A 27,089-nucleotide genomic window follows, 5' to 3' on the forward strand; every position below is an offset into this window, starting at 1 on the left:
AAGATGATCTGAGAGCCAGAAAGAGATCCTTCACTAGCCTGAATCTTCTTCAGGTTTAATTACACCATATTGATCACAGGCAGGCAGGAGGGGAGGGGAGGGGAGGGGTCCAGGGTGGGCTGTGGGTGGGGGAAGAAGACACAATTGGAAAAGGAATTGCAGGCTATAGTTACTGTAAAGCATGAAAGAAAGAGCCAGAGCAATTATTTCAAAGTCATACAGTGGATAATTAGAAAATCCTCCCGACTCTCCATGCTTTCCTTCTCCGCACATCTGTACTGCAGATACACTGAAACAGTGAGGGCGTCAAATTCATTTAAGTCACCAGCCAGTATGCATTGTTCACAAACATCTCACAGCATCACGCCTGGTCTGATTTGAAATCCTCTATATCGATTTTTGCCCCCTTGCGCTTTCGGTTTGGTCCCTCCCAGTAATCAGCCATAATGGAATGGTCATGCATGATACTTCAGGCTTCCTTGTAACAACTTGTTACAGATGCAAGGAGGACTACTTCTGCGCACAAAAAAAAAAAAGTGCTTTTCCTCCCTTTTCTAGGTTGACCTACTTTTGCAAAGAGCTTAGGTTCCTTTCTTTGTTTTTCTCACACTGTTGCAGCAAGCAGTGAGAATCTGCACTACTGTATTTCCATCCACACACACTCTCCCTCCTGAACCGGGCGGATGGTAACTCAGGCCAGCACAGTGAAATATGCCGGATTCACCCTCACTGCCCCTGCAAAATGTCCCTCGGCGAGTCTCACACAACTGTTTTCTAGGGGTTAAGGAGCTTATGTCTCGTATTCGACGCATGGAGAAAGGGGCTGAGCAGTGATTCGCCACGGGAGGGGGGGAAAAAAGAGAGTGAAGCCTTTCTGTGTAGAGTGTATCTCATTATGGCTGAACTGTGTGTTACCTTTGGTAAACAGTGGGGAACATTTCTCAGGCGAGCGTCACTCTAAAAACAGCAGGCTGGTAAACGACCGCAAAGCCATTGCTCAAATCTACAGCCCCATAGGGATGAATGAGTTGGGTCATGATTAGTCAGATCAAATAAATAATCTGTGTATGTGACAGCATTCTTTACTTCAGTATGTGCTGAATAGATGCCCTGTCTGGCTCTTTTGTGTTAGCGAATTCCCTCCAGTTATTTTTGCTGAATGACCTTCTCAATCACGAGAAAAGTCAAAAATTCCATTTCCGAGTGAGACATTCATTATCATAGGCCCTTTTGCTCAAGGGTGCCTGACCATTTACTGTGCATTAGAGCGATGTGTTCGGTGGTTGTACTTTATTTTAATGGCATATTAAGAAAATCAACAAATTAGAGATTCATTACATTGCTTGAGGGCCTTTGACAATATTAATGTAAATAATGAGACAGCGGCAAACACATTACACTATAATTATCTATCAATCAGTGTCGGGTGGGAATGGCAGCAGCTGTTGTCTGGTGTTTCAGTTTTTCCACACAACTGCCCTGGTTATGAAAAGTAATCTTCAACTGCTGAGACACAACTGCTAGTTTCCCTCTCTATACTCATCGCCACACGCCCATCTCCGGGCAGCCCGTCTTCCACGCTTCTAACCATTCCCTCAGATTGCAGTGACGTTCGAGTACTCCAGGTTTCAGTACGATGATTCTCTCATGTGCGAAGAGCAAAACAAGACTAATTAAATCTCCATTCTGTCATCCCCGTAACATCGTTCACATCTGTTAAAATGGGAAACCGCAGTGTAAAACAGATTCACTTAAGACTATGCCCCAGTGACTCTTGTAGTAGCGTCAGGAAGCGGGGGAAGCTTTTGTCGGTCTTTCTGCTAACAGTATAATGGCGTCTTGTTTTCATGTTATATGACCCTCTGCGGGATCTGTAAATCAAGTGCCAATTACGACGTGCAGTGACCTGACGGCTGAAATGCTACATCTAGTGCCTTCCACGGACTAATAGACAGCTGAGTGAATTTGGTGTCCAAAATAGAGTGCCTCAGCAAAGCGTGAGCAGCTCGGTTAATTAAGACATGCTGACAACTGGTGAACCTTGCACATCATTATAGATCCACTGTCACTAATTGGAAACAATAGTTAACGGTAAACCCATTTTTCTCCACCGCTAGGTACCTGTACTGTAGTCACACTGTTTATGTAGAAACGTGCTGATTTATCAAACCACTTTTTTTTTTTTTTTTAGATATGATTGATCCTTGCTAGATCAACCTGACAGGAATCCCTAAACTGTATCAAGAAACTCTATTTTCTCCACTGCAGTTGGCTGATTTCACATAAAATGTGCAATATACCAGTCCAGTTCACGTTTTCCGAATTGGTAAGCAAACGTTAAATCAACACTACAAGCTGAGAAGAGTTTGTGACTTACCTGCCCTGGACTTTGATGTCGGAAATGGCATAGAAGTATCTGGATAGGTTGTTCTCGTCCACCATGGTAGCTCCCGTGGCAGGCCGGAGCAGGCGGACTCTCAGATCGGTTATGGTAAAGAAGTCCCGCAGGTTCTTGGTTGTGTCCAGCTGTCCGTAAAGCGAGGCCATGTTGTGGAGCCGAGGTCCGGCGAACAGCGCGAAGCGGTCCTTGATCTCAAAGCGCACAGTTTTGTCATACTTCCACACGTATCCTCGGGAGTACTCCTCCGTGCAGATGATGTCCAGCAGGGTGTGCTGAGTCAGGTCCTGCACCGTTTTGGGCTCCATTGTGAAGGCGTCCAGGCAGTCAGTGGCGTAAAACTGGTACGGCTGCCAGGTCCTCCCGTAATCCAGCGATTTTTCTAGGACCATCTGTTCTGGCCGGCCCGACTCGAAGGTGAGGACGATGTCATCAGTCAGCTCAATGGTCTTGTTCCAAGATAGTGTGATGTTGACGAGGAGTGCCTTGGGGTACTTCTTCCAGGATGTGGACTGCCAGAAGGTTGTGGGATTACGGCCCTCGATGTCAAACATGAGCTCTGGAGGGTGGGCCAGCTCCTCCGTGCTGGCATCACATTCATTGTTACACATGTAAGGATTCTCCTGCAGAGAAAGAGAGCAGAGGAAGAAAAGATGTGTAAATGTAATTTAAGATGCAGCTCAGTGCAAGATCCTTGAGGATGCTGGGTAATACTATTGCTAAAATTGGTATAGCATGCTGGATTTCTATTTTAACATCTCTGTTTAATAATTTTTGCACATAAACACTTTAAATGATTAGGTACAACTAAAGCTGAAAGGCTTCCACTGAAGTTGTTGAAGTCCTACGTGGACTTGATGAGTACGGACATATTTGAACCCAAACTCTTCAAAAGTCCCAAGTGGTTTTTATCTATAGAGCCACAGCCTCACTTTGGCCTCCAGTTGATGATGTTGCTGACTGAATTTTGAGAGATATTTCTTCAGGTGGAAAATAGTGTTGTGCTTGTGGGGTTAAGAAACCTCAGTGTGAGAAAGGCCTCTTAGGTCTCAAATCCAAACACCTCATTAGGAAAGTTTTGTATTTTTTTTTTTTTTTTTAAAGCCGTGAATTCACATCGGAATATCTGAAGCTGCAAAGGCCTTTTGTCGCGGATTTATTTTTAAAGATCTGACAATTCAGCGTTAACTTGTCATCACAGGGATTTTATTGCAGTGTCACACATCAGAACTCCACATATCATGTCATGTCATTCACAGTCTGCCCATGTTGGAGTCATAAAAACAGTACGCTCTAAGTGAAAACAAATTAATTGTGTTAATTGATTTCAACAGAATACTTTGCAAAAGTGCAGAAAAATACAGTAGATCTTTTTTACAGTTACTTTTCATCTGGGATACTGGCAAGTATCGTTTCATACAACTTGATTCACCAACACAGGACTTTCACTCCCAAAACGAGCATCTCAAACGTTTGTCGGCTTTTATTGTTGTGTTAAGTTCAAGCCAGAAAAACAGTCGGTCTCGTTAGTCTTAGAATTTCACTTGCAGTTTTCAGAATCTCCTCGCAAGCTTTAAATTCATCAGTCCCCAAGCTTGAAAGAGGTCTTTCCAAAAACATTTGTCCGATTTACCACAAATCATTACCAGGCAATGTTCTCTCTCTTTGCTCCCTGGGGGCTCGATCTAGCTGTCAGGGGGAGGAGGCACTCCTCCACGAGGACCTTTCAAGTGCTACAAGCTCCAATTTATCAGGACAAGATAATCCACTACTTGATTAGGTGGAAGATGTCACCCTGTGAGTGTGTGCATGTGTGTGTGTGCGTGTGTGTGTGTATTTGTATGTGCGTGTGTGGAGGGGAAAGTGTGGCAAAGTGGTGTGGAAACAGCAAGAGGAGCAGGCGACTGATGTAAGACAGTCTAACGAAGCAGCGAGGCAGAAGAGATCGACTAAGTTGGAGAGAGAAATGGCGCCATTCTGCTAATAAGCTTTGCAAGTTTCTCTCCGTCCTCCAAGGCAAGGTGACAATGAAACAGGGCTCTGTCAGGCCTTCTGACTGTTGGAGGGCCCCATTACTATCCTGTCTGGACGATCCCCTGCAGGCTTTTTTTTTTCCCCCGGCATTGAACAGCAGTGGTTGGGGGGGTAAAGAACCAAGGCGGGCTGGCAGTGGAAAATTCCACTTAGATTTTAGTATACCATCTCATGGTGGGAGGTTAGGTGTGCCATTAACTGCAGCATCTGGTGCGCTGTGTATCCACAGACAGATGTGTAATAACTCATCAGCGACAGTTATGCGTGCTTAGGGGGTGTGGACAGTCTAAAAAACACACTTGGCATGCGGGCTGGCTGACAGCATTGTGGCGGCTTGTTGGGAATGTTCATTCAGAGAGGAAGATGCAATATTGAAGGTAGAGCGCCCCCTTTGAAATACAAATTTAGATCTAATATGAAAGAGAAGAAATATGCATATTCATAGATGTACTGTTTATTAGTGGGAATATTCATCATTTCCTTTGCATTTACAATGTATTGACAGATTTATTTAGATTTTATGACAGTAGAATTGTCAACAAAGGCACTCGGCAAGCTGGTGGATTGTGTCTGGTTACACTGCAAATGTCCTGGGGGGCATCATAATGACTCCCAATATGAATGCAAAGCTCTATTTCTATGCTTTCTGGTGTTTTTTTGAGTTTTCACGATATCTCAAATGGTCCAGCAGTGAAGATAATGAGAACTACACATGCCATCCTGACAACAGTGTAGAGTCTCCTACCTCTTTTATAATTCTTTGTTTCACATTCTCATAATTTATACATCACGATGTATAGCATAAATAACTCCCTGAAAAAAAAAAAAACACAATTAGAAATGAATTCCTTCTATTCACAATCTCAGTTATGAAGAAAAATCTTCATCACTTTAACACTCTACAAAGCAAAAGCACTTGAAATGTGTGTTATATTGTGGACTATTACACAACTATTACTGCAGATGGAAAACTAATTCATAAGTAAACTGCAAAGACTGAAGTGTCAGTGTAGTCAAAGAAACTTTATCTCACATATAATTTACAGCAGTTGTTGAAAAACTCAAGCAGACTCAATATTTGGAAAAAGTCAAAGTTTAGTTTATATATAACCAGAAAATGTTATACGTCACCTTCAGCCCACAGAAAGGTAGTGTGTTTTTTTTTTTCTACCTTTAATAGAAAAGTCATATTATGAGCTACACCATGTGAAGCCTTGTAAGAGAAAAAGGTGAACACAGTTCTTGGTGTGTTCATGACAGTAATTATATTGAATGTGAGGTTAAACTCTTCTAATAGGGCAGAACTGATGGTCAGCTATAACTGTTACACACACATGCACACACGCACACGCACACACACACACACACACACTGCCGTGCCCGCCAGTACATCCCTGTAATCAGACAAAGATGTATCCTTATCGATCCCTGTGGCCGAGCAGCTGAAAATCTGCTGTGCGTAGCACCTGGCAGCCCTGGCCAGTAGTCCAGCGACCCCCCCCACCCCTGAACACACAGGTTAAAAACCTTTCATTACTGTCTCCCCCGCTTCCCGCCTAACAACAAAATACTGCCTTTATGAAGATCGATACCCTCACCGGTCTGCTGGAGAAGAGCAAGGAGATAAAACGCTGAGTATACGGCCTCATGAAAATCAATATCAGATTCCTGTGTTTTACTGTACGGGGCCACTGAGGGCTCTGATGTCGAAATTAATGGTTTGGCACACATTAAAACAATTGACAGCGCCCGGCACGACAACAGTAGCATTTCTGTAATTACACAAGATGTTCCTATTAATCCCAATGTGATGATAAGTGGCCTCAGTGGGGGAGGGGAAGGCAGCCACCGCAGATTATGACAAAGCCAACCGCGAGGTCGCCGGAGTGGATAGGTCATGGTAAATTGGCACTAATAGAGATGCCATAGAGCCGCCCAAAACACAGCAGCTTAATCCGATTATTAGCATTGTGATGTGGAGCGATAGTGCGAGGGAACAAGTGTCTGTATGCCTGTGTGTGTCTGTATGTGTGTGTGTGTGTGTGTGTGTGTGTGTGTGTGTGTGTGTGTGTGTGTGTGTGTGTGTGTGTGTGTGTGTGTGTGTGTGTGTGTGTGTGTGTGTGTGTGTGTGTGTGTGTGTGTGTGTGTGTGTGTGTGTGTGTGTGTGCAGGTGGGTGTTCATATATCAGCAAGTATGTGGCTGTGGGTGGATTTCACAAATCATCAGGAAGCTGCTCTAAATTCCTTTGGCGTTGTCCCCATTATTGTCAAACTGTTCAGGCTAATTTAACCAACTGACTAGAGGAATAAAAATCAGCAGTGCTGCAACGTAGTGGATAATGAATTAGCCTAATCTCATTCAGCTGCACTCCGCAGACCGGCATTATTTGTAGTGTTTCAGTCATGGGGAAGTGTTTTTCACTTGTTCTGCCAAACAAGCCTTTTACACGTGTTCGAGGGAACAATTTGCTGATGCACTCCGAGGCAACATTTTAGATCTGTCGGTTCTGAAGACAGCCAACCTGCAAACAAGGCACATTTTTTGGCCACTTCTCTCGAAATGTGACATCTTTCTATCTTATCCTGAGAGCTTGTAACTGTCACAGTTCAATAAGCACATAATCGGTCAGTGTGAGTACCACGATACTGATGTTTCACCTGTTTCAGGGTATCAATCGAAATAGTTCACTGAAAAGGTAATCCATTCATCCATTCGTCTTCTATATTCCTTTATTGGGTCACAACCCAATAAACCCTAACCCTTAAGGGCAATTTTTATTTTATAATTATTTGGGACTGTGGGAGGAAATCAGAGAATGTGGAGGTCAGACATGCACAAGGAGAACATGCAAACTCCAAATAGAAAAGCGTCAACCACTATCCCACAGTACGGCTTTAACTTCAAGATCATTTCATTTTGACTTCAAAAACTGAGTTTAAAGATTATGAAGAGCAATTTGATTACAAAAAACTGATGAAAAATGTAGAACATATTAAAAAAAAAAGAAGAAGTTCAAAATGTGTTTTAATTCCACTCAGGCAGCAGCTATCTTAGTATAATTTTGTGTTTTATTTGACAGGCATCAACTTGACTTTGCTTGTTTGGAAGAAATTTGGAAATTACCAACATCTCATACTATTCATTCATCCATCCATCCATCCATCCATCCATCCTTCCATCCATCCATCCATCCATCCATCCATCCATCCATCCATATTTCTACATTTGCAGAGAGTTTGAGGAACATGTAAATACATTTCTAACCACTATTCATAATCCTAACTCGTATCCTCTATCTCAATACATTTTCCACATTGTGATCCACAATAGTAAAGACACACCCCCTCCTAGATCTCAACAAGTGATGACCTTCAGCCTCCTGTTAAAAGGTTTATCTCACACAAAGAGATTTTCTTGATTGGTTTCTGTTCTCGGATCAGCAGTCACAGAAGCTGGATGCAGGACTAACGGTGAATAGATAGGACGACACATACATACAGACAGGAAAGCTGGGAAGAGCAGATTATTAGGGGTAAAATAAGATATGACCGTGATGGCCGACAGCCTTGGCCTGGTCACACTGTAACCACTGATGGAAGAGGGGACTTGGGGGAATATAAATTTACTAACTGCAGACAAGCCATCTGGATGGATGGGCTCACACCAATCAAAGCAATCCGCTTGTGTGACAGATGTCCCAGACTTGGAACCCAGATAGCAAATTGAATCTGCACTCTATCGTCTCTACCTTGCCTCATCTTTTCTTTTTCCCTCTGCTCTTTTTATTTTATTTTATATTTTTCCAACACCTTTCATTTTAAAAGTGACCCGAAAGGAAGAAACCCTTAAAAAAAATGACATGAGTTGATGGAAAAGAAATGCTGAGTGTTATTTGCTTACACTTCACACCCTTCGTGGATAGGTGAACTACTCAAGGTGTACCTTAAGCTCTCTGCAGGTATAAAAGATAAATGGCTAGAAAGGCATTTCACTGCGTCCTATGATCAGAAGACTACATTATTGATTCCAAGGGAAAATTATTTCTCCACATTTAACCCATCCTATTCATATTTATCCTTAACCACACAGCCTAAGAGCAGTGCCCAGGGAGCAGTTGGGGAGGGTTAAAGGCCTTAAAGGCTCAATAAACCCATCAATATGTGGGATATATACCAGCAATATACAGGTCACGTGCTCGTTTCTCTAACCTCTGTGGCTCTCAGACAATATCTGAGTGATATTTGATTTCGGTACATTTTGTTGGTGGAAGCTCTTCGAAGCAGAATGTGCACATTTCAGATTTGATTGATATTTTTAGGAGCCAAACCCCCGAAGCAAGTGCTGCATTTGGTGCAAAGAAGAGATACCCATGAAGTTGTTTTTGCATTAGTAATGGCTAAGGGAATTAGTAACCACCCTCGAGTGTAGGAGGAGTCAGCAGACATTTGACACTGATCTACATGAAGAGAACAGATGAAGAGACAAACTGAAAACACTTTATTGAGATTTCTTATTTAGCTCAAATCAAGTGGAAAAAATAACAATAACACAGAATAAAAAGTTAGAACTTATATTTTTCATGTGATTTTGGACTTCGGAACACACTCTGATTGCTAGCGATTGACAAACGATAACTATAGCCTGCAATTTCCTTTTCAAGTTCCAATCGTCGTTCTTTACTGAAAGAACAAAAACTGCAAAATAGACTTTGCTTCTTAGTGACATTTCATTCATTACAGCTTTTCTTCACTGACAATGAGACCCTCTTAAAACCAAGCATGACACACTTTCTACCTGCTGTACATAAAAACTTCTTTCTATTGCTTCGTACATTTTCCTATTTAAAATTTCTATTTAAAGAGTCGCAGTGCACTTTTGATCCGAAACACGCTGACGTCAACATTCAGAGATTTGAAGAGCCGAAAATCAATACTAAGTAGTTTCGCTTCATTAACCGCTTCATGTGGGGTTTATTATTTGTGGCGGCGCAGTATTTTAAGAGGCAAACTAAAAATTAATTAAATCACAAAGGAATTTTGAGAGGCGCTCGCAATATCTGCGTAACTGGTGTGACGATCTGTGTGAACTTGTGTGCCTTTCACAAAGGAAACTAGAACTGTGCATTTTCTCTACTAAAAAGGAAAATTAAATGTATGTACACATCTCAATCAAGAATAAATAACAGGGATACATGATTTATTTTGCTATTTGTAGGTATTACAAGACTGGAATGAACAACAGAAGTAATGTAGAGATTTTACAACACTTAATTTGTTCACTTTCAATAAGAAATCAGCTCTATTACAAACATTCAGTGATGACTGGTGTCAATCATTTAATATAGATTTTTAACAGAAATAAATTAATGACTTACTAAAACTTGATATCCATGTCTGTTAGAAGACTGTACAAATTTTTTTTATCCTGGTTCAGACACACACAGCCGCAGTTGGCTGAGCAGCATCCACCCAACCAAGAACTATCCTTCCTCTGGTGTCCTTGTGTCACAACAGTCAGACAAAGACAGATGGAGAGGGACTGGAAGGAGCTGGTCACGGAACATATCAATGCCAGAGCAAAGCCGTTCTTGCTGCTCCCAGTTTTCAATATCTGATATAAAAACATTATTTTCTTTCATGATATTTTACCATAAATAAAAGCTATGCCATCAGGATTATTCCCCCTCGACATTAATACAACGAAATGTTATCATGCTGTACTTAAATATAGTTAAATATGATTGTTGTTTCACTTACTTGACCAGCACTGGCATATTTTATGTTTAGTATCACTTTTGCATAAAAAAATCAAAAATACAGATTTTCCACGATCATCTGTGACAACTTTGTTCCGCACATTTCTTTGAACCGGTAAGGCAGAATGGCTCCCACCGACCAAGATGTGTCGAATCTCTTTCCTTACATCTATCTTGTCCTTCCTCTCAGGTTTCTATATATTCTTCAGCAAGGTGTGTGTATGTATGCAAGGCTATATGTGCATGTGTGGGACAAGGGGGTTGGGAGTTAAAGCTATTCCTGCTGCATTAATGAGACCTTGTGTTCCACAATAGATTTCCTCACCCCGACCCAGGAGCTTGATTGAAGCAGTGCTCTCTCTCACTTTCAAAACCTCTCTCTCTCTCTCTCTCTCTCTCTCTCTCTCTCTCTCTCTCTCTCTCTCTCTGTCTTCAGTCATGCCAACACCTTCACTGGACCCCCCCCCCTCCATTTCGCTTCTTTCCCATGGTGATGGGTGGTGCAGACAGAAAGAGGAGCTTAACCTGGACGTGAAATGAATATTGGATGCCAGTGTGACAGATTACAGTAGTAATAGACACCCAGGCCAAATCCTGACAAGGATTACAATCATATTTTCAAATGGCTCAGGGTCGGCCGGAGGTCATCCGGCCTGGACGGCAGTCAACAAGGCGGAGGGGGACCCTGAAATCACCGACTCACACATCCCGACACACATCGGCTGCCAGCTGTGTGGGAGGCATGATTTCAAGATATGCTCAGAGATTTGCCAAATTCTTCTCATAGATGCTTAAACTATTTCTGCAATTAATTGGTAAATGAATAAGGTCAATGAGAAATATAAACATATTCATGGTACACTGGTACATTATCTTCATGTTTGACAAATCAAAGCATGACTAGTCTGAGAAATATGCTTACGTGTTGCTTTGCTGGTACTTAAAGTATATGACAGGATCAATACCACTTTGATGTCAGTACACTTAACACGTAACGAGTGTTGCAGCTTTGCTTTGCCTACATGCAGGAGCTGCACCAAAGAAACACAATCAGCCTACAACCATGTTTAAATGTATGGAAGAATAGAAAATAGACTTTATCTAAAGAGAACATTTTACTTCTTCAGTTGCCTCTTTGAAGCAGCTTTAAATGATTGCTCAACACACTGATGGTGATGGCAACACAAAGTACTTTCTCAGTGTTGAGATCACAGCGTCTTCGACATACAGAGAGGGCCTGATGGGGGATCGAACAGCAAACTTTGTTAATAAAAGGTGACCCACTCTCCCAACTCAGCCAAAGCCACCCCACGTAATCGCACACGACTCTATTTAACTCCAGAAGATGTAAAAAAGTTTGTATTTCACCTACAAAGTTCCTCTCAGTGTGATATCTGCTGCACTCCCACATATGTACTCACAGACCAATGCCCCCACCGAAACGCAGCAGCTTGACACACACCGTAGACCGACAGGCTCAAAGGGTCCGACAGATGAAATATTCTGTTTTGTAGCACCACAGGGGGAAATCCAGAAGTGATCTGAGGCAGTGTGCTGCACCGTTCAGCTACCTTAAGCACCGGAGTGTGGGCCGCCCGGTCGAATGAGGGGAGGTTATGAGGTGAGACGATGTGTAAATGTCCTCGCGATGCGTTCATCGCCATCGCCGGCAGACATTTAGGAGATTCATGAGCCTTAAAACAATAGCGGGGAAAGCCTTCTGCACGCAGCCCCTGCACATTGAGAGGATATAAAAACAATTTTATATTCCATTATCTTTTGTAAGGCAATGCAGGCCCCACCGGGTACCGGTGGAATATGGTTTGGAGGACAGGACGATAACCCCTGCTTAAGAGATGGTATATTTGTGAAAGCGAGGTGAATACCCATCAAACGCCATCACTGAGGGATGGAAGTGTGCAGACGATTACGTTGACAGACTAATGGTCCACCTACAATGCGCCTGCACTGTATTTTGACACATTTAACATGAAGTGAAGGAAACGTACCCATGCAACACAGTGGATGCGCTTCATCGCAATCTCTTTATTGTATCTGCGCGAGCATACAACCTTCATTTGAGGACGATAAGGAGTCGAGTAATGTGGAAAGGCCTCTCGATCTGACTACCAAAGGAGTGATACTGTGGTTGATGCCTGGCAGTGTGAAAACAAACCGCATCCAGTAGTACACGAAGGACTTAAAACAACTTTCAAGTTCATTTACATGTATTCTAAACCTGATTCTAATATTAGCATGATCATTTCTTCGAGGAAAAAAAAAAAGTTGAGAACCACTGATTTACACAGCACAGATTTATAGACCAATTTTATGCCAAGCTTAATTCTTTATTCATGTCTACCCAAGAGAAATGAGGCAGACTTCGAATACACCCTGGCACTGGTGACAGACTTCATGGATTATAATCTTTATATAAAATCTGTGAATTCTTAAATATTCAACATCTGTGAGTACAGTAGGTGTAGCTTAAACTACTGAAATTATTTTGGGAGTTGCCGCCTGAACCAAATCAGGAATGGATCAGTGTTGTTTTCTGCCGCCACTAAGACAAGCGTCATCCGTCTCTTATGAAGATGACATTTCTAAAGTGAGTCAATACGCTGGGGTATGATCGATCTGCTGCCCGACGCAGTGCCACATCTCTCAATCAAACTGTCCTGTCAGATGAAATGAAGACTTTACAATTTTTCACCACACATTAGGGCCTGAAAACAAGACTAGCCTGTCGACATGATCGCCCCTTATCTTTTAGCCGAGAAATCCCTCAGGGCTTTGACATGGTGAAGCCGAGGCTATATCAGACTCTCACTACTCCCCCTTCCATCGCCATCCCTGTCTCTCTCGCCATCTCTCAATCTGCTGGTATTTTCTAATGGTATAATAGTGCTACGTATCCTACATTGAAGCCCTCCAGAGAGACATGGATCACTGTCACCTTGACCAAGCTGAGAGGCTAACCCAAGCACAGGGAGCTGCCCCGGCTTCCTCCCCGCGGACGCACCAACCCCAGCCCGCCTGCAACAATAAGCCTACCTGGCAAATTAGTGCAAAAATCATTTGCTGTCCTGGTGCCAGAGGGGGAAAGTGTGAAAAGCACGGGGGAATATAACAGTTATAACAAAGGGCTTGGATGTCAATTCATGTTGTTATGGCAAACTGCTGCCTTCGACGCAGTGACTCCTATGAGAGTAAAGAGGCAAAAAGGTAGACTCATAACATCTGAGCATTTGACATACAGCATATCCAAAGACTTTCACCCTAAAAGTGAAACATAACTGGATTCAGGGACGCGGTGATATATCCAGTAACCAGTAGGTTAAACATGCACGCCCACTTCAGCGCCTCATGTGCACAAAGCAGCCAATTCAATTAACTAGCGCGGCGAGACAGGAAATAAAAAAACCTCATGAAACCTCTGATCCTCCTCCGCCACCGCCGCCACCGCGGGGTCGAGGTGTGCTGTGTGGGCTCCATCGCAGCGCCACTACTTCTGTCTGCTCATGCACGTAGCATGTACGCTTTAAATACTTTTCAGACCGATGCTCCCGCGTGCTCTCCTGCTGTTATGTCAAACAAGCGCCTGGAAGAGGCTGGAAGGCACGGGGGCCGCTGCGGGACGTCATTGTCGAAGCACGTTTTCTGCCGCTGTAGTTAATCACCGCATGACTGTGTGATCTTTCCTGCCACGCCAAGGACCGTGGGAAGGATGAGACTTCATGCTTGCGAGTCATGCACTGGCGAGCTGGTTTAAGCAATCAGAACTTGAATACTGTTTTTAACGTCCGTCAACAATTCCTGCTTTTTTCCTTTTCACTGGGCTTTTTGAGTTTTACGTCTCGATAGCTCTTGACTTGCACATGTTCATGAGTCTAACAATTTAACAATGTCACAGTCACCCATTCACGCTCACACACCGATGGTTTGTCATGTAATGTGTTCGACTTTCATTAGAGGCAATTTGAAGTTATTTTAAAGAAGACTTTGAGACATGGCGGGGCAAGATGGTGGATCAAACCACAAGATTGGAAGGGAAGTTGCAATATTTCCAAAGCCACAGTTGCCCCGTTGGTATCTATAATTTGCCCAATGCGTATCAGGTACATTGGAAATTTCTGGTCGCATTTTGACCAATTTTAATTTTCTTTCCCCCACGGCCACAAAATGAAATGTCACGAACTTTTGCACAGACATTCATGGTCCCCAGAGGATAAAGTTCATTTTGCTTTGCGTGTCACTGAGGTGGTGTTTGTACTCCTGGCACAAATCCCCGGTGCAGACCAAAGTGAAGATATAAGTTCTCACTTTGTTCTGACTCAACTTGGACTCAATTAAGCTCTTTTAGGAGGATTGTAACATCAAACCAAAAGATGTTTTGACGCATTTTCTGAAAAAAATAGTGCGCTAAATACAATTGTTGGATTTTTTGACTTTCATTTTTTTACCAGCTATGACTGTGCCTACAACCTAGAAATGTATAAAGGAGCCAACACAGCAGCAGGATTTTCTCCATCCATCAATTACAATAACCTGCAAATACATAGAGCTTCTATAGTTCAAAAGAATCTTACCTCTGCAAGCATACAGAGACCTTCTTTTCAAATGGATTCAATCCATCGCCCACGTTCATGTCCACCAGACTGAACATGACAAGTGTGAATAAGTCTTTACAGGTAAAAGTGTCTCTTATTTCCTGAAATAATTACATATATCCTGAAATACATGCTATTTAGATGATATATAGAATTGTGCCCCTTGTTTTCCTTTTGGTAGCTGCTATCTTACAATAGTTAGGTCTTTTGAAACGTTTAGGTTTCATGTGAAGGGTTTACACAGGGAGTCCTGATGAGGAAAAGCTAATATAGTAAGCTTTTTCTTTTTTCTTTTGGTGGGTTGAAGATTATTTTGCTTTGACATATACTTGATTCTCTTGTTAATCCCTGATCTGACCTTTTGGCCAACAGGAAGACATTGGAGTTTAGAAAGATACCCGAATTGCTTTGCTGTAATTTGGAAATATTGAATAAAAGACATATAAACCACAACAATAGAAACAGTGGTGAAGACAGAGTGCCTTTGGATCTGCCATGCTGTCAGTGAGGGGGAAATAAATCAGAGATGTGTATGGTCCAACACGTGACTTTTTGCTATGGAAGCTTTTAAATTATCACATTTCACATATAGAGAAGCCTTTTTCATTTAAGCTCCCATCATCAAGCTTCACCCCTCATTAGTGGCTGTACAGACAGCCATGAGACTGTCAGGAATCTATTCCTGTTAATGAGCGACACTGCGACTCGGTCAGCGGCGGCCAGTATCGAGGGTAAATTTAGAATTATGTCATTATCTTGAAAGAAAACGCTTGAGATGAAGAAAAAAAAAAAAAAAAAAAACATGATTTCTTTTTTTGGGGGGATCCACAGGATTTGCAATATCTTTACTTCAGTCTTTTAGGGTGTCCTTCATTATATATTTCTTAAATGTCTGAGCATTTAAAAGCATGATTAAAATCAATAATGCGGTAAAGCTCAGCATTCCCACTGTGGACATTCGACTGTGCAGACTGTAGTTGGGATGCAGCTCCAGGCCTCTCTGTCAGATCACTGAAGGTCTATTTAGTCATTCTACAGGGAGACTTTCTTCTTTCTTTTTTTCCTCTTTATTCTTCTTTCTCTGTCTCCTTCCCTCGCCACAATTTTTTTTTCTCCTCCTTACCACTGAATCTAAGAAAATGATTGGCAGATGACTCCTGGGAAAAGGAGCTTGGGCTTTTTCCGCTCTCAAAGCTCACAGGATCACGACACTCAAACACACTGACAGGCGTGCGGACACACACACACACGCACACACGCACACACACTCTTTTTGTAACGGCAAGTCACACAGAACTGTGAAGAAAAAATAAGGACACACAGGCACTAGCCCTGTGATCTTTGACAGCTGAGTATATATACAAAAATGAAAGAAAATCTTACGAATCTTATGGCTGAGATTTAACTTTTTGGTCGACTTGACTTGTGGGGAAAAAAAAAAACCTAAAAAAAAAAAAAGATGATTTTGTGTGATTAAAACACTCGTCATAAAATATGCGTGAGCATGAACAATCCTATGATTGACAAATTCTCAATATTTACTCATCATATATCAACTTTCGCTCACAACACACCAGAGATCATTTACGTGCACCTTGACTCATTTTATCATGACTGGTGTGTTTCTGATGCTTCATGGCCTGTACGCTCTATGTGTATTTGGCTTTCTGTAGGTATGTTTGGATTGTTTTGTCATTGTGGTTCAAATCAGTAGTGTAATTCTTTTGTTTGTATTTTCTTAAGTGGGTGATATTTCTAATTTCTAAAAACAATATCACTGTCTCCTGAAGTCTATTATTCGCCATTATCTATCTATCTATCTATCTATCTATCTATCTATCTATCTATCTATCTATCTATCTATCTATCTATCTATTCATTCACTGGATCCATGGGCATTTTCTTTTGTTTTCTTTATTATCATTAAGGTCATATAGTGTGCTGCTTTGATCATGGGTGTTCTAGATTTTTTATTTTTATTCTTCCATCCAGTAAAAACTGTTGTTTCGGTGCAAAACAGGTACTTATAAACATTTCACAGCACATTATACTGTGTATGATTGTTGTGTGCGACGAAACTTGACTTGAAGGAAGGCAAAAACCAACAGACTCTGAAGAAACACTAAAGAGTTTGTCATGTGGCATGCACGTGCTGCACAGCACACTGTACACAAGAAAAAAAAGAAAAGAAATTGTTTTAGTGCGCTTAACTACACTCTAATCTTATCTCTTTTAGTTCTATCTGTGATTAAACCTTTGTTAAAGCAGTTAAGAATTTGAATTTCCATTCAAACGTCCATCCATGTGAAAATGAAAAATGAAGGCGACCAGAACCAGTGGAAAGCTCTCGCCGTGCAGAGGCAGCTTCTATAAAATACAAGTGGATCCACTTGATTTCCACGACAATAACTTGGAGCATCGGCAGCCGCCGTAATCACAGTCCTCTGAAGGGAGTCAAGGGTGCTCCGCCAGCTGACTGTCACCGAGCTCCTGATGAGCCCACATTATAGGAGACGAGAGCGGAGCTGCCGTGGAGGAAGGGGGGGGGCAGAAAAGGAAATCAAAAACTTTAACAGGGCCAGAGGGAAATACTACACTAATCAACTCCACTCGGCTGAAATTATAGATGAATTAAGCTCTCTACTAGTGATTATAGTGATTAATTAAACCAAGAGATTCAAACTAATGAGACCACACAGAGCTGTGTAAGTGTGTGTGTGTGTGTGTGTGTGTGTGCGTGCATGCTGTCCTGTAAAATATTTTGTGTACACTACGGGCGCCACACGCTGCAGCAGCGCACCGGTTTCAGGCGGCAGCCCACTTTAAAGAGGGATTAGATGCAGTGGTTGATCTTGAGATCGCTGCACACAGGCGGTGCTCATTAAGTAGCCAAGAAATAGGGTTTAAAAAGCTGAAAGAAAAGAATATTTGCATCTGGCCTGTTGGGCCTGTGAGAGGATAGACTTTGTTTACACTCAGAGGACATTAAAATGTAAAATTGTAATGTTTTATAATAGGATTGCACATTAATTAAAAAATTTTTTAGAGGGGGGGGGGGGGGGGGTTATAAAAAAATGAGCAAGAAATTCTCGTAGGACGTTCCTCACACAGTCCGCAGCAGGTGTTCTTGTGTTTTTGTGATAAAAGGAGTTTGACAGTCACAGTTCCCATTGCAAGGAAGAACAAAAAGAAGGATATAAAACATATCCTTCTTTTTATGGGTGAGCATACATATTCTGAATCTGTGTCTGTACGTTACCATAATGTTTGTCTTAAGGTTTGCATTCCCCACACAATTTGAAGCTACAGAACAGAACTGTGTGCACAATAAAGGCTGAGTATTTCTGTTTGCTCACCAAAAAAATCTGACAAGAAATGAGATTTAAAGCGTAACACTTTGAAATTCTGGCCTCTACACAAGCTTGATGTGCAATTTCCATTGCACGTGGACTGAAAGTGCTAAGCAAAATGTATATATAAATAACGTTCTAATGAGGGACAAATAGCTGATATTATATCATTTTTATATAAGTAACTATTGTCATGGTAACAAATAATTTTATCCATTATCTATACAGGCAAACTAGTAGCAGAATAACTTTTAAAACTCTTTGTTGTAGCAGAGAGTATGCCTGAATATGCGTTGATTGGCAGAGGGAAGTTTGACTGACAGGAATATAGTGAAAGTACCATCATAACACTGCACCTTTGTTTCTCTCAGTGAGCGAGCATGACCACGATTTGAATTGTGCATTCTATTGGTAATGACTGCAAGCCGATTTACATTTGATTCACTGGAACCGCCAGACATTGTTTTACACGTATTTATGTAAATTTGTTCACTTGCATTCATTTACATTCATGCAACAGGTCATGCTCCAAACTCATAACCGTCCCATCTATCAAGATAAATATTGACAAATACTCAGGTTGAACCTGCAATACTGGAGCTTTTGTAGAAGTGCTTATTCTTTGCGTTTGTGTATAAGCTAATGAGCAGATCTTTTTTGATTGGTAGTCATTACAGCGGTGAGCCAGACCAAGTCGGAGCTGATTGGTTGAGTCCAGAGTCTACTATCTCCTGTACTAGACACCTGAACAAACTCAAAATGACTCATTCAAGTCTGTGTTTTTATTTTATCAGTCTGGAAATCCTGGGGAAACGGCATGACGAGGATATTTTGAGCTCAAAGCACGACATTAGGAATTACCCCATTTAAGGACATTTCCACTGTAAAGACATCTGTCCTGGGAATATATATAAGCAGCTGTCAGGCCATTTCCTCAGCTTGTGATATACATACAGTGAATACTAAGTTCTCCTTTTACAGTGTACAATATGATCTGGGACACAGAGTGGTACCATATCCCCAGGATCTACTTCTCTGTGATTGTAGAGCTGTTAGAAGTCGGTTTTTTTGTAGACTGGGTTTGTAGCATGAAAGGAACAGTGCTGACTGCAGGTTCTCACGTCCTATTTTGGTGCTTGACTATTTATGAACTTCTGCAGAGATATATGCAATCGAAACTGAAATTGTGCTACCCCAGAGAGATTTCACCTCACGTTTTAAATTCTAAGGGAGCTTTGCTCATTAAACAAGATGCTGCACATTCTTTGTACCAGAGGAGGCTTTACTTTGATGTACACACTTTTGTTGCTGTTTAGGAGGCAAGTGCAATATGGCATCGATAATCATTTATACATTTGTAACAGAACATTAAAAAAGGGAGGCAAAAACCACAAAGGGAATAATAACTTGCTGTAATTGAATGAATATCACATGGAGCAATTACTTTTAAATAGAAAGTCTAATTTGTACTTTTGTAAAAACAGATGTTGCATTCTCGTGTTAAAAAATAGACTTTCCATTGATATTTGTACATGTGCTGTTGGTGAAAAATGGATGTCTAACGTCCGGTGAATCATATGGGAAAAAATCAAGAGAGCAAATGTTTCTGGGGGAGGAAAAAGTTGAGTTAAAAAAAAAAAGTTTAAATAAAAGATGCATTTCTGTAAAGGTAAATTTATTAAAACCATAAGTCTAACTGGTATCACTAATGCAAGCTATATATAAGGACTTACACTCTCAAATCGCAGCATGTCTTTCATCTACATTGAACAGCCTTCCAGTGGAGGTTCAGCAGTGGAGACCTCAGCATTAAATGTAACCATAACTGAAGTGACCTAAACATTTAGGTTTAGTTTACGACGCGACGAGATGTCAAAAGAAAAGACATAGTTTTTGCGTTCACGTTTCAGAATAGTTTCACGTTTACACAGTGTTTTTAAAAACGATGTCTGTTTACATGGATACGACAAAATGAAAACGGTGTCGTTTTCATGTTGGGCCACGCTATCAACATTAACAATGGCATACATTCGTATGGACAGAAAACAAGTTAGATTGCGAACTTCGGAGAATCTCAACTATAAGACTAACAAGTCCCAGGAGAATATGGACCGGGAGTCATGACACTCTGGAGGCCGCCATTGTTGTTATTGTCCATCTACATGTGCATGTGCAGAATAAATTTTTCCTACAGCAGTGATGCGCATGCACAGTGGCATTATTTCAATTTTGTACTGTTTCCATAGAGTTTCTGTGTTTGGGGTTTGCAGACTTATTAGCAATATGGAAGTAAACACCTCTTTCTCTGTCCATCCATAGACTCACCATCAAGCAGACAGACTATATGTCCACATCTGCTGCCCTTATTGACGTTTGTGTTTAGTCACTATAGAGAGAAGAGAAGACTACAGGGCTGTTTTATGACGGCTGCACTTATTGTCCGTCCTTCACAGGAGGGAGTTTGAAAGCTGCTTTGATGACCCGTGGAGAAGAAAGATTTCACTTCCACTGACACAAAGATGTACAACGTGTAAACAGAAGCGATTCTGAGTATGTGTGCAGACAAACAATGAAGATATGAAGTCATGTCCTGAATTAGAGACACACCATGACCACTAAGTGCCAAGCTGACTTCTTAGTATCTGAATTTAACATGTAGAATGGCAAGTATTATTCCATTGTATTTATTATTAATAGGCAATAAAAAGCTATACAACAGGTGTGTTAGTTAGAGGTTTTTACTTTGAGTCAAGTCTATGTAACTGTTGGTGTTCTGGAGCTGCTCACATTTATAGATATATAATTATGTCATATAATGAGAAAGACTTTAGTAGAAGAGCTCCTTTTGTTAGAATAACTCTGAAAGTTGGATAAGTATTCTGGCTGAAGTTTTGCAGACTCCAGGTGTTACTTCAAAGTTCAGACTCCCTTGTGTTGCATAGACTGCCCTCTACTGAAGCCGGGTTCAAGCCTGTTTAATACCTGTGGTCTGTGAAAGGGCCTCAGAAGGAGCAGCCAACGAGCCCACAGCCTGTCCTCTCGGGTCACGTGTCTCACGTTTAATTGCAGCCTCTCCAGAACAGACAGCCAACATTTACGACTCGTGATTTTTATTTTTCAGATCTCACCTGGTTGTCATTCACCACTACATCTTCAACACCACGGTTGTTTATTTCTCAATCCAGAATCACTGTTTACCCCACTCAAGGTGCTTTTTTTTTTTGGTTTTGTTTTCCCTAAACCTTTTTCTTCCTGTTCAAGTATTCTGTACCACCCCCGCGTCCACCTACCCCAGGATGAGGATGAGGGTTTTTTTTTTCCCCCCCTTACCTGTGACTGACAACAATAACAATGCATGGTCAAATGAAGGTGCAGCTCCTGTGTTTTCAGCCCCAATAACATCTCAAAAACCCACCTCACCAAGCTAAAAAAGAAAAAAAAAAAAGATCTCGCTATTACTCCTGTACCTGCCTCTCCCTGTTTCCCCTCTACCACCTCTTCCTTTACCTTTTTCCCTCTCTGAAAAAAACCCGGATTTCATCTGACGTGACAGAGTTGTGGGAGCCATGGGCGGACGTGTTACAAATGCTCTGTCACAACACGAGACGTGGCAGGAAGCGAACGTCTCGACAGCTCTCGGATGCAACTTGGGAAGCCGGCGACGGTGCTCTGCCTTGCCACCGCCTGTTTGACTTCCACCTTTATCTCTCATTTCAGCTACACCAGCAAACTGCTGCTCTGTGCCGACTCTGTTCACCCTGGCCTAGTTTTGATACTGGCGAGGGAGAACATGCTGGCAGGGAAGCGGTGGCAAGGAAAACACAGAGGAAAGGATACCGGGGGGGGGGGGGGTGTAAATCCCTGGTACAAATGATGCATGGAAAAAAAAAAAAACTACACTATGAGGCTAAACAGACTGTATGTTTGAACTAAAGCACAGAAACAACCAAATATAAACAACACATTATCAGGAGCGCTGTGCGGCGCAAAGCAAATACCAGGGATCAACAATGTCAATAGCACTCAAACAGGCATTTTATTTCAACATAAATAAAGTGTCACTGAAGCGGTGGTGAAAAAAAACAACCCCTAAAGTTAATCCATATCGCTGAGGAGTATCAAACTTCCATCTTTCCTCTGACTCAACAGTATCAGCAGGACTCGGGGCTGGCTGTAATTCAGCCTTCCGTATAGATTTAATCTCTGCTGCATTATCACCCCACTGACAAGAAGAAAGTTTTGCTTTCAGTGTGTGTCTTCAGACAGGCCCGTGTTTGAAATGTTGGTTTGCTTTTCTTAGTGTGAATACATACATCAGTGGTGTCTAACATGCCAGATCTATAATATTCTGTCTGTGTGAGAATTAGAAACGATTATTTAGCAATTCAAAAAAAGCTGCCAAAGTCCTTCAGTCATTAGTCTGGAGAGAAACGCTATGGTATGTAGGTTTTCAAAAGTGACGAGAAAATAAGCCGCAATCGGATTGCATTCAGTTCCATGGTTTAGGAAGCAGAGATTCAGCCGTATTCTTCATGTGCCTTTTTAAAACATCATTGTTCTTATTAGAAATATCTTCTTTGGATTTGACATGTTTCTTGGTTTTTTTTCACAAGTTGAGTGTCAACAGAGATAGAGATAGTCTTGAGAACAACGACAGAATATCAAATTGTTTTTATATTTTAACAGTAAGTGGGCAAAATTGCCATATTAACACTCATTAAGTTAGTCAAATTATGACAATTCACTAATCTCAAAATGATGTATCAGCACATGAGGCTACTTGCACTGACACACACAGTGAAAGCTTTCTCCTTTAACCGGCTCGACACTGCGTGTGTGCGTGTGCGCGCATGTATCGGCCTCCAGCTCGAGACAGAAACCCTTGGAGAGAATCTATTGGCAGCAAAGCAGGACAGCTTTGCCAAACCTCCTACCATTTTTAACTTCTTAATGGGAATGTGGCAGCCAATCGCCCTGAATTAATATACCTCCTAAATATCAATAAAGCTGGAAAACAAGCTGCAGTGCACTGTGGAAATTTAACATAATTGGAAATCGTAAATGTGAATTTACTGTTGGAGATTAACTACCTGCGTGTGTGTGTGTGTGTGTGTGTGTGTGTGTGTGTGTGTGTGTGTGTGTGTGTGTGTGTGTGTGTGTGTGTGTGTGTGTGTGTGCGCGGGTGTGTGTGCGTGTGTGTAATGTTCTTGCCATACAGCCTTTTAATAAACCCTAACCATCCACTTGGTGACGCTCTCTCTGACAACTTGCTTTCTAATGAGGAATTATTATGCGGCGTCCTCCTGCTGGCAGGACACTCAAATATCCAAGATTTCCAAGCTGGCAAGACACCGCTCCACGAACCCACTATTTTCTCAAACAATGAAACCCTTAAGGCCGACTGAATAAACAGTAAACAAACAAGCCATTATAGAGGCTGAAGCTTTGCAAACTAAACAAGTGTGGATTTTTGCATTCGGCAGTTTCAAGCAAGACGACATGTGGTGAAACTTTTAGTGCAAGCCTGGAAAAAAAAAAGAAGAAAAAAAAAAGTGTACATTTGATTTGGTGCCAAGAGGGCTTTTCTGCTGAGGTTTTCCGGATTTGAAGATGGAGAATTTATGACTGTGAACTTTGTGGAGAAACATGAAAGCACTCAAGTGATGAAGTGTACTTCCACATGTAGGAGAACTGAGGGACGCTGGGTGTTGTGTATGTCCAAAGTATTATAAAAAAGCTATGGGCCTTGCTTTGCGAGAGACAGAGACACAAAGGTTATCACCTTCAATCGAATAAGCCTATTTGAAAAGTAGAGGAAAACAATTTTTAATACAGGGTATGTGTTTGTAAAGAGATGAATCATTAACATAAATTTTTACTGGAATATTACAGAAACACCAGAATCCGTTTTTTTGTGGCTGACTCAATTCCATGAAACAAAACCAACCATCCAACAGTTTGTCTGTTTAATCATCCATCCAGTTGGTAGACCAGTCAGTCAGGTTCAATTCCCCCCATCCACATGTCAAAGTGTCCTTGGGCAAGATGCTGAACCCCAAACTGCTCTAAATAGATGGATTGAGCACCTTCCATGGCACCTTCCTCCACTGGTGTGTGTGAATGTGATTAACAGTGTAAAGCACTTTGGGGACAGCTCCAGTGGTGGAAAAGTGAAATCCACTCATCCATTTGGTTTTGCATCATTTATTCCCAAAGGTCTGCATGTTGTAGTATTTTGACAGGTACTATGCAATCACTAATGTATTGTTTTGACTTTCTAAAGTACCAAACCGATGGCACAGGTCTTCTGTCTTTTCTCTCCAAGTTTGGTTGGCAGTGAAGAAAAAGGTTGGAAAGATGACCTGATAATAAAAGGAAACATTTTGTAAGGAATCACAGTTTCTCCTCAGATTCCTCTGGTACTGTTGGTGTGCAGTAGTGCATGGGGTGTGCCTGGCACTTTATTGAAACATGTGTGAAGCTGCATGTAAATGAAAGGAACAGTGGGTTCACTGTGATATTAGCAACATTTTTATATTTACCACCTTGTGTGAAGCTTAAAAAAAAACATTACTGTATATCTAATGAGTTTGATGGTTTGTATTGAAAAACAAAACTGTTAACATGCAGAGCGAGAGAGATAAGCGGGAGTGCTCGGGAGTAAAAAAAACCTGGCGTTCTCGCTCAACCCGAGGCTCCTCGCAGTGGGAGACCTCGAGCAGGGGAGAAGTGAGGGCGTGATCAGCAGCCAGGCTGGTTCTCAATAATTCAGGCTGGTCTGCTCCTCACCTCAGCCTGACTCACACAAAACCACCCCACCTCTCGAATCTCAGCCTCAGCCTGGTGTAACATACCCTCAAGAGACACGGCGACGCTCTAGCCCCCCCCCCCCCGGCCCATTTACCCCTCAAGAGCACCTCGGCACACATCAGCAGCCACAGTCGCAGCCCTCCAGCTCCGTCAGCCGATTAAATATTACTGTTTGTTGGTTGCAGAACATTAGCTGATTACTCCGCAGGCTCCACTTATGCTGTGTTTTATGGCCAACGGTAAGCCTCAATCATTGCCGTAATGCTGGCATAATTTAATGTAATGGTTGTTTTGCTGTTTTACATGCAGCTGAGATCTGCAGGCATTTTACTATGGAGCAGACATTGATACGACACCAATCAGCTCGGCTGACAGCACAGCTCAGTTCAAAATACTCTACTGTTTACTTCTAACAACTGGGAGTGTAAAACTACACATGACTCATGAGCCTAAATCAAAGCATAACTGCAAGTCCAACTTTCTCTCGTTGATTGTTAGAAAAAAAAAAAAGTAGGACTCTAGGCCTGGGCGATTTGGCCTAAAAAGAAAATCTATGATTTTTTAAAGTAAAATTCTATTTTTCTCAGTGCACTTCAAAATGACTGCAGCCATCAGATATATTATCAAAAGTGCAACTTTATTGCTGTGATTGTCCTCAGAACTAAAATGCATATAAAAAATCCCAAAATAAAAAGTAAATGAGGCTCTGTCATCCAACAAATTCAAGCCAGGTTTAAGCAAAACTGCAACAGCAGTTACGGAAACCCACAAGGAATGGTTGAACGGAACGCAAGAAATGGCCAAAAGCTGTGAGGGGGAAAATATCTTTTCTAGCAACAAATTTGATGGATCGATCAAATAATTTTTTTTGCCCAGCCCTATCTGACTCTAAACCCAGGGTGGTAAACCTTAGGCCCGTGGGCCACAACTGGCCCGCATGAGGCTTTAATCCAAAACAACCAAGCAAATTGTAAAAAAAATCAAAGAAGAAATATCTTAAGAGTATTGGACGCAACACAACACCGAGACCTGAGCTGAGAAATGAGTCATAGTGAAATATAGCGACCGACTGCTATCAAACTAGCCTCAAAGTCGTGCTGTCAGGGTGAGTTTGTACAAACATGCATAATGCAACAGTTTTAGAAGAAGTTTTTTTTTTGACATTTCACTGTATTTTGCACCAGAATGTTTAAATAAATTAGTTTAATATTGAGATTCTATGAAAAAATGTTTGTAGTAATTGTTTGGTTAACAATAGCCTTATATATCACGTACACACTTCGCCACAAGAAAGACAAACATTAAAGTTTAATTTTAAAGGTTATTCTGCCACGACTTCACTGGTCCCGGCTCACTCAAGATGAAATAGGCCCCTGAACCTTTGCAATATGTGTGTAAATGAGAAATCTTTGAGAAGTCTTATAAACAGGGTGTGTTTGTGAATAAACCAGAGGGGGTTGGGGGAAATTTACCACTCTGCTTGCACCACCACCGTCGAAAAGGTAATACTTCACTTGATCTGAACCAAGTGTAACAAGCATGACAGTTGAAATCTGTATGTAGAGAGATACCTACCAAACTTCCACTTGTAAGCTTGCACGTCTGTTGCAGATATTTGTGTTGTCTATGGATGAACAACAAACCATTACCAATAGCATGTTTTGATGAGAAATTCCTTTGGAACGAGGCAGCAAACACAGGTTGCTTGTTCGTCGTTTCACTCTTGTTGCGTTAGACCTCGCACCTCTTCTTCACTTTAACCCCCCCCCCCCCCCCCCCCCCCCCCCGTGATAAAAAAAATATATAAAAAATAGTCCAACAGAAGAGGGGATGAGTTGAATCAACTAGCGACCCCACCCTTCATCCCCTCCTGGCAAATCGCCATAAAGAACAAGATTAATACACGTGAAGCAGCGAGCACTTTCAATCCCGTGGAGCACACAACAAATGAGATTAAGTATCAAGTATCAAGCAGGCAAATCCAAACTGAAACACTCAGAACTTCAATAAGGTGTGGCAACAAACTGCACCAAATGTCAAATCAAGCTGCCTGTCAGTTTTCAGCAGCATAACACAACTCGCTTTGCATGCCTGGCTGCATTCCCAGTGGGTGCACGTTTTGTTTTTTTGT

At 41.7% G+C, this 27,089-nt stretch overlaps 1 protein-coding gene across 1 annotated transcript in view; it reads right to left on the reverse strand.

Moving 5' to 3' along the window:
• Positions 1–27,089, reverse strand: part of ntng1a (netrin g1a) — a 114,458-nt gene that overhangs the window by 54,985 nt on the left and 32,384 nt on the right. Inside the window, exon 3 of the mRNA XM_080489424.1 lies at positions 2,378–3,021. Coding sequence (XP_080345550.1) covers positions 2,378–3,021 — 644 coding nt within the window. The remainder of the gene's footprint in view (positions 1–2,377; positions 3,022–27,089) is intronic.

The sequence above is a fragment of the Lipophrys pholis genome (assembly GCF_963383615.2).
Source record: "Lipophrys pholis genome assembly, chromosome: 20".
Taxonomy (NCBI): domain Eukaryota; kingdom Metazoa; phylum Chordata; class Actinopteri; order Blenniiformes; family Blenniidae; genus Lipophrys; species Lipophrys pholis.